We start from the raw sequence: 8827 nt of genomic DNA, 5'->3' as shown, positions 1-8827 counted from the left end.
TAGAAAAACAACAGAATACCTTCATTTCGAGCGCTGTTCTATGAAGCGTGGAGCTACGTCTGCAATGAATTCAAGAGGGAAATACACTTTCTACGCGTGGTACTTACTTGTTTGAACTTTTAAGAGGACGTTAATTAATAAGCTAGCAACTCATATTTATTTCATACCCAAGCATTTCGTAATGGAAACAGCAAGGCGAGATCGTTTAATTCGCTGCTAGCGCGGTACTTGGTAAATAAGCTTAATGCAAGCGATTAGCGATAAGCTATTATAGAGTAAACTAAAGGCAGTTTCAGTGTGGCGAGCGCAATACACAGTTGCAGCATTCGATGAAATACTCTTACTCTACTTCCCTAGAATTTCTTCTTTTCAAGTTTACCTAGTCTTCAAACGGGTGTTAAATCCAACAACAATTCCTGCTTCCTGTAAATATACACAAGCTGACCATCTGACCCCTATAGATTTCAACTTTTCCAAACCAAGAATAAAAAATTCACACACAAGATTACTTTCACAAAACGCAGTTTTATTATCAGCGAGAAAATGAAATGAACAGCAATGGCTTTTTACTGATTGTGATGGAGATCAGTATTCAAATGTTTTCCAAAGGCTTGCCTTGCCTCTTTCTTCAGTGCCGGCAGCTTGAGCGGAAGACACACACAACAATATTTGAACAGAATTGTCGATCCGACGGTGGATTTGCTGTTCGTGATTCCTTACAATGTAGTCCAAGAAGTTCTTTCTTCATTTTCCAAAAATTACAATACATTAATTAATTCTGATCGTTCCAGCCGTTAATCGAGGAATTCCCAATTTCGGTACTCTTCGCTGCCATTCCAAGAGCAGATGGTTCAACAAAGATTCCGTTTCCACTCCACAACATGTTGCGAACAGTAAGTCATACATAAATAATATTAGAAACTCAAATGCTAATAGATATAGCTTATTTTCCAATGAAAAACAGAATTATACAGCCCATTCGATGTCCGATGGAAACAGATTCCTTTACACAGTCATAGAATTCAGAATTTCGGGGGCCCCGAAAATGGCCACTGAAGTAATGTGGGCGCTCAATGTAAAGTGGGTGAGTAAGGTTCTTTAACTCCCAGTTTAAGCAAAACTTCTCACACGAAGATGTCACACACATCCCCTTTTACCACCGTTCTTGGCCCTCTATGCCTGATATATCTGTGTCGGAACGTGAAATACTACAAGTTCTAAACAACCTAAAAACCTCTAAAGCCGTGGGACCAGATGGTATTCTTCCACGAATCTTAAAGGAGGCTGCCTTAGAAATTGCATCAATCTTTAAAAGTTCCTGGACACTGGCTCACTACCTGGACTGGCGCTAACATAATATTTGCCCCATTTATGAGAAAGGTGACAAATCTATCCCCATTAACTATCAACCGACATCACTTGCATGTATTATCTGTAAACTCCTAAAACACATTTTCTGTTCAAATCTATCATCGCACTTGGAACTCAATGGAATTATTACTTCAAGACAGCATCCCTTCCGAAGACATCACAGCTGTGTCACCCAATTATGCAAAGTCATCCACGGCTGGGCGAGCTCCACTGATGCTGGCTTCCAAACCGACGTGTTCATATTGGTTTTGCGAAGGCTTTCGGCACCGTGCCTCGTGAAAGATTGAAAGCTTAACTTTTCCACTACGATGTAAATGGAAACACGCTCCGCTGGATTGACGCCTTCTTATGCCATCGTCGCCAACCTGTTTTTGGGGTCTTATGCATTGTATGCACACAAACCCCTAAGTCAGAGGCAGATCTATTGTAGATCTTAATTGTCAGTCAGTCAGTTTGTCGGTGGGTTTGTCACTTTGAGGACGAGATCACACGTGACAGATCTCCGAGAGCATAAATAGTCTGGTTTCTAGACTGGGCACTAGTAATTGTGAGTCATTGGGTGCTTACCATTTAGCCAAATAATCCGGATGGAATGATCGTTGCATAAAGGTAAGCGATTTTCCGAATTTAATGACCAACCGGATGAGAATGGCGCTTACCATTTACCACACAGCATTCCATCCCGCATATTTTACTCGATCTTTTGAGAAAGGGCCTGGAGACGGAAGGATTCTCACAAATGGTAAGAGCATTTCGCGAATTCCGTTCCGAACGGAAAAAGAGGACTACCTCTGGGTTGTCCACAATTTCCGAAACGATTTTCCGGAAAATTGCCTTTACATTTGACCTCAAACCGACATTTCCGGATTTTTTGGCTAAATGGTAAGCACCCATTGTTTTCAAGCGTCGGCCATTGCTTCTAGCGTGTTGTCGTCGTTGTGTATTAAATCAACACTTGTTTTCCCTGTATTGGGAAAATGTTGAAGAGATTCCCGTCGCAAATTAGTTGTGATTGTTAAAGGTAAGTTATTTTTGTTTCAAAATTGCCCTGTCGTGCTGTTTATGAATGTTTACATCTTGAAGTGACCAATGAGAATACGCTTTTTATTAACTGGAGATTGAAATTATGTACTTTGTATAGCGACCTTTAGCCGGTAATAGCAGTACAGCGATTTCTGCAACTCGCGTGTTTATGTTACTCATGATTGTTCAAAAGTTGTATTTTCAAAAAATATAGGTTGTTAAAAATGTGTTCAACTTCATGGGTTTGATTTTCAAAGTTTAAAACTCCGCAGCAAATTCGTTCCCAACCGCAGAAATTAGTTTATTTGTAAATCTGTTCTGCAAAAAGACACGTGTTCCCGCAAAAGTAGAGACGTTCTAGAAAGACAAAATTAACACACCTGTCAACAAACTTGAATTCCGCACAGTCACCGATAGCAGGAAAGCCTAGATTTCGTCATTTGAAAGAAGAAGAATAAAAACACCATCGGACACATTTGTCTTTACTGGTATTTTAGTTTACGAGGAAATATAACATCATGTTCGGAAAAGTCGCGGACCAAGGATACCATACTGTATTTCTTTATCTTTCATATTCTTCATGTACTTCACGATTTGCTCTAACATGCTTGTGTTCAATTTTTCCAAGAGCGTAGACACCTTGTGATGTTTTAGGACGACTTATTGCAACAAATATTTGACCATATTTAAAGCTTCTTTGTTTGTAAAGATGAAAGCTTATTACTATTTTACCATTGTCAGTCCTTTAGCCTGTGAGCAAGCTCTCTAACCACCCCGCAAGAGAGCTTGCTCGCAGGCTATCAGTCCTTATACTTTGTGGACAGTGCAAGCCCATGGCCCATGCTCATGTAATTGCAAACTGTGTTCTTTGTATCTCAGGTAATGATAGCTTATTAGGTCTTACTTTTATCTTTGCCAAGATGGGTTCAATATATAGCTACTACTTTGTTTTCTTTAGCATATATTGGGTGTTGCTATTATTTATCATGTCTTGTCCTGCTTTATCATGATCAAACTTAATGAATATTATTGACGGGCTTTGAGTATTTGGAGTGACATATATTTTGACTACTGTGCGAATCTGACCATTGATCAATCTATCTGAGATGTCAATATTAGCTGTAAGCATCAGTCTTGCCGTTTCTTTTAAATGAAGTTCATAATCAAGTCCACCAGTTTCAGATCTTCCTCTTGACAATACTCTGTCAATATCTTGTTTATTAACATTGTTAGGATATTGATCTGTGGCTTTCAGGGTAAACATAGCTTTAGGAATCACGGCTAATTTTAATGTACCAACTTTATTCATTCAATACAATGAAAGGGAGAGATACCAGAGGGGGTTATCCCTATACGATAGTATCCGCCCAGATGTTATTGATCTATATTCGATTTTTATGAGGGAGGAAAGCCGGAGTACCCAGAGAAAAACCCTCGCAGTCAGGTTGAGATCAACTGGAACTCAGCCCGCATACGACCTCGAGGCCAGAGAACCTGAGTCGCAGAGGTGGGAGGCATGGTTGATAACCACTAAGCCATCCTGACTCCCCTTTTGGAGCTTTAAAGCTGATATAAATCACCAAGAGTAATAATATTTATACCAGCAAAAAGCTGTGAGTTCTTAATATCAAATATCTCTTTTAGTCATTGATGAATATGGAGGAGAATAGTGTTACCAACCATTGAGATCTCATCTATTATTATTATTACGTTCAGCTTACACAGTGATAATCTCATTTGTGTTCTTTTCTGGTCAAATATTGCAGGTAGGAAATCACCCGTATTTTTAGATATTGCTAATGCTGTGTTAATGGTTGTACCATCAAAGTTTATTGCTGTTACTCCAGTAGATGCTGCTAGTAAGACTGCTGGTTTTCCAGGATTCATTGGAGCAATTGTCTATAGGTTTTTTAAGTATGGTAGATTGTTTTAATCAAATTACTTTTCCCAGCACCACCACCTCCAGATATTTCTGTTGGCTGATTATACATTGTTATTGCTGATGGACTGTGATTTTCAGTAGTTTGGGGATTTGTAGCAAGCGCTGAGGGTACTTGTTCATCTACTGATGATTCATCTTGGAATTCTAGTCGTATTTCAGCATTCTCTTGATCATTTATAGGGTCATATGAATGTATGACAGTGCCCTGCGGGTTTCTTAGCCATTCTAGTGCCTCTGTTACTACTAAATAGCTGATAGAGATGGTGAAGTGTGCAGCAAAAGTTGTCCTAATTGTGCAAATGGCAATAAGAGAAAGATTAGCAGTGAGTCAAAGCTGTAAAATTCTGAACAGGTCCTGAAATTTGAAGCATACGCAAGGAATCCATTTCAGTACTGCACTGTTATGGCAAATTTTCAACCAATCATGCATCGTAAAAGTGACACCGCAGTACCAAATTCTGTAAGGGCCAAATGGAGTTAAACAAAGCATAAGACCCCAAGTACGCATTGCGGACCTATTTTTATTAAAAGTGCTAAGTCTAAATGGATTCCTGTAAGCTCAGGCGTCCCTCAAGGGACTGTGCTCGGCCCTATCCTTTTCAGTGTCTTCAATAGTGATGTAGTGAACAATACGAACTCCCAGATCCGGCTATTTGCCGACGATTGTGTTTGCCATCGACAGATCCGCTCCCATGAAGATCATACTACTCTACAAAAAGATATTCAACATCTTGGAGACTGGGCCCAGTGATGGAATATGAGATTTGAACCATTCAAGTGTAAAATTATGCACATTTCAAGGAAAACATATCACAAGTCCCACCACTTATACTTCTTACAGGATATTGCCCCCTGTCACGCATACGAAATACCTAGGTGTGACTATCACTAAGGATCTACGATGGAACCGTCACGTCACTAGCATTACCTGTAAGGCTAACCAAATGCTTGGCCTACTAAGAAGGATTTTTTTTGCTTGTGATCCAGCAGTAAAAGAAGCAGCGTACATGAGTCTGGTCAGACCACTCATAGAATACGCCAGTAGTGCTTGGGATAACCACACTGAACAGCTCATCGCTGAAGCTGAAAAAATTCAACGTAGAGCAGCACGCTTCTTCCTTTCCGACTATAAACATTATGAGCCTGGTTCTATGTCAATGATGTTGAAAAAAAATTTGACTGGACACCTCTATGGACATACTAATTCTCGTCAACAAAGGCTTAAATAACCTGGCTGCCCTTCCCTTCCCGGTATCACTCCAGAAACTCACAAGGAGATCAAGACACACATTGTGAACACTATATCCCGCTATCAGTTCGTAGCAATTTGTATAAATACAGTTTCCGACCTCAAACAGTAGCTAATTGGAATAGTTTACTTCAATCTATTATCGAGTTTACTTCAATCTATTATCGACTTATCGACATCGTATTATTGTTAGTAATTTTAAACCGTTAGACTGCTGACACTGTGACGTGAAGTGAAGCCTCGAAGTCCACTTTATGCAACGGTTCACAGTTACATTAGTCGCATTTCATGGACAGTATTTACAAATATGGAAGTGCACATTCACAGCGTATTTAATAATGCATTGCTGTTAGACAGCAACAATTGCCACACTAAGAAGTAATTTTATTCAACTGATGATATATATGCTGTAATACCTATCTTGATTCAGCCTTCATTTCTCAGTTTATCATCACTCGAAAACGTCCTTTTCCAATAACGTATATTTTAAATTCGCTTTTGTTTCAGGTGGCTCACCGTATCCTGGAATACCCATAGAAAAGCTGTTTGACCTGTTAAAAACGGGATACAGAATGCAAAAACCTCAAAATTGTCCAAATAATGTGTAAGTTCCGAAAATTTAAACGAGTGCATAACAACAGTACGTCAAAACACCCTCTCAAGAAATGTCCACACAAAAACTGTAAAAATGTGCAAGGTTCAAGCGTAACACACTATGTTCTCACTATTTTTAAGTCAGTTGGCAAGTACGTGGAAACACATGAGTTTTATATTACACATCAGGTTCTCTGCAGTGAAATCTTAATCTTTGTTGTTTTCTTTCTCTAAACAGATATGATATAATGATAAATTGCTGGGATGAAAATCCTTGCAACAGAGCTTCTTTCACAGATCTTAGGAAACTATTTGACGCCATGTTGTCAACAATGACGAGCAAGGTGAGCTTATCTTGTCTTGTTGTGCCAAGAATGACTGTTGACTTAAAATAACTTAAAGTAAAGACTTCAGACTTGACACATGTTCCACTGCCGAACGAATTGCATTATCAGTGGCGGCGCCCATCAACCATGTCGCTACCTTCCCAGCCGAAAGTTCAGTTATTGGTTTATTTTTGAGCTTTCTACGTTCAGCAAGCTGCGCAATGCTTTTCAGAGCCTCGCATAAAGCTCTTCTGCGACTGAATTGTGTACTTAACTTTCGGTTTTCAGACAGACCAGCCGGCGTGCTTCGATTTGTGCTAAAGCCGAGGCTAAGGTCAAAGTGTAGTCGCAAGCAATGAGCACAACTCGTCGTTAAAAAAAAAGATCCTTTTTCACTCTCATCTCTTCACTCGAGACGTTCCTGCGTGCTTAAGATGAGAACGTTACTCTTTCGACAGAACTAACTGTACGAGAAACATTTATATATACTTTCCTTGTTTCGCTGCTTTAATACCAACAGGAGTACTTGGAAATATTGGCTCAATCCATTGAAGACATAGCTTGTGAAATGGAAACACCGATAACAGACGATTCTGATCTAAACAATGATGGTATAACTGAGTCTTCATGTTAAAAGCACCCACCGGGAGCAAGAAGTAAAGTTGGTTATGTCCTCGTCTGAGCCTTTCGATTGTGGAAAAATGAAGAAAAACGCTTAGGCGATCGCGATACGTGAGCAAGGTGTCCGTCACACATCCCTTTGTCGTCGGGAATATATACAAAACTGCTTGTAGCGGGCATGCTTATGCATCTGAAGTGACTACTGACAACATTTAATGTGTTCATCTCAAGCTGTTCAGAACTCGTGCTCAAATTTGGTGACCGGAGTCTACTACAATTAACGAGAAGGAGATAATTATATAATTATATAAAGGCACCTGCGGTTTTCACCTTTAAAACTTTTGAGGGAAACGATAGGTATAACAATGACGAATTTCTTTTTCTCGAAATGAAATACTTTAAATCACGTGACTCAACCGTCTGACAAGCTTCAATTACTTGTGTTAAATGCACTATTTCTTTAAGGTATACTGAGCATCCACTAGGACGCCGCCAAATGTCAAATAACAGTAAAAGTGCAATCTATGAGTAATCATTCAAATTCCTTTCGTCCAATACAGGTTTGACACCCTGATAAAAATTAATTGATACAGCGTCGAACTTTTCAACACAGCATTAAAAAAGATCGAAACATCAAATGATTGAAACTGAACGATTTCGTAAGACAATTATGAGTATGATAAGGCAGAGTTCTGGCGGCGTAGTACAGCTCAATACAGAAACGGAAATGGCGTTTTTCAGTATCGTCTGGTTGGCTTCCGTGGCTTCTGCTGTAGAACGAAAAGACTGAGACTACTTTCGCAGAAAGCTGTGAATACGTCCGCCTAAATGGCATCCTTGTTTTATGGAGTAGAAACGCCGCATTTTCAGACTTGAATTATTTAGCTCAAGCCACTAGGATATGAAAAGCGAATTTTCGAACAGCATAACTGTACATAAATGTGAAAAAAATAATAATTAAGTCCTCCTACCTTGCATTGTCATTTAACGGCAGTACAGATCTTACTATTCATATGTAACTATGTAAAGAGTAACGAGGTAATAGAAGCAACGACCAAAACAATGAAGTATTTTTCTTTTCTTTTCTTTTCTTTTCTTTTTTTTTTTTTTTTTCTTTTCTTTTTTCTCTTCTTTTCTTTCTTTTTTCCCTTTCTTTTCTTTTCTTTTCTTTTCTTTTCTTTTCTTTTCTTTTCTTTTCTTTTTTCTTTTCTTTTTTCTATTCTTTTCTTTTCTTTGTACCAAGTCCCACAAAGCTTGATACGGTACACAAGTTGCTACGCAGGATTCCGAACCTACGACCTCCGAACACCGGTCGGATGCTCTTCCCATGGAGCTACAACAACTCCTGTGAACAACTACATGTTTTATATTTTGAATTTTGAGGAGACGTATGACATTTGAGCTAGACTGAGAGCAGTCTCTGTTTTGCTCTAAATCGGTAAAACGAACACTTCGAATTGGCTGAAACTGCGGGTCGCAAATACCGCGGGCGTTTGTTAGAGTGAAAACAGAGACTGCAATAGTTTCATATTGCGTTTTGGAACCCCAGTGACAGATTGACAGCTCTCATCATCCTGCCTGCCATGCCCATTTGGAAAATATTCTTGCGAGAATAGATGAGCCTTTTTTGCCGATAATTTATACGTAATGTTCGTTCGTCAACAAAACTTCAATACCGTGTAGCACTTTAATTTTGCGGGG

The 8827-nt window shown here is 39.2% G+C and overlaps 1 protein-coding gene across 7 annotated transcripts in view; it reads left to right on the top strand.

Moving 5' to 3' along the window:
- Positions 1-8193, top strand: part of LOC138007112 (fibroblast growth factor receptor 2-like) — a 92015-nt gene extending 83822 nt beyond the window's left edge. For all 7 annotated transcript variants that reach the window (XM_068853844.1, XM_068853842.1, XM_068853843.1 and 4 more), the window contains 3 exons: positions 6093-6189; positions 6418-6523; positions 7026-8193. In XM_068853844.1, coding sequence (XP_068709945.1) covers positions 6093-6189; positions 6418-6523; positions 7026-7139 — 317 coding nt within the window. In that variant the 3' untranslated portion in view covers positions 7140-8193. The remainder of the gene's footprint in view (positions 1-6092; positions 6190-6417; positions 6524-7025) is intronic.
- Positions 8194-8827: the final 634 nt, after the last annotated feature.

Source organism: Montipora foliosa, chromosome 6, assembly GCF_036669935.1.
Source record: "Montipora foliosa isolate CH-2021 chromosome 6, ASM3666993v2, whole genome shotgun sequence".
In the NCBI taxonomy this organism is placed as follows: Eukaryota; Metazoa; Cnidaria; class Anthozoa; order Scleractinia; family Acroporidae; genus Montipora; species Montipora foliosa.
This window is presented reverse-complemented; position numbering and strand designations above follow the sequence as displayed.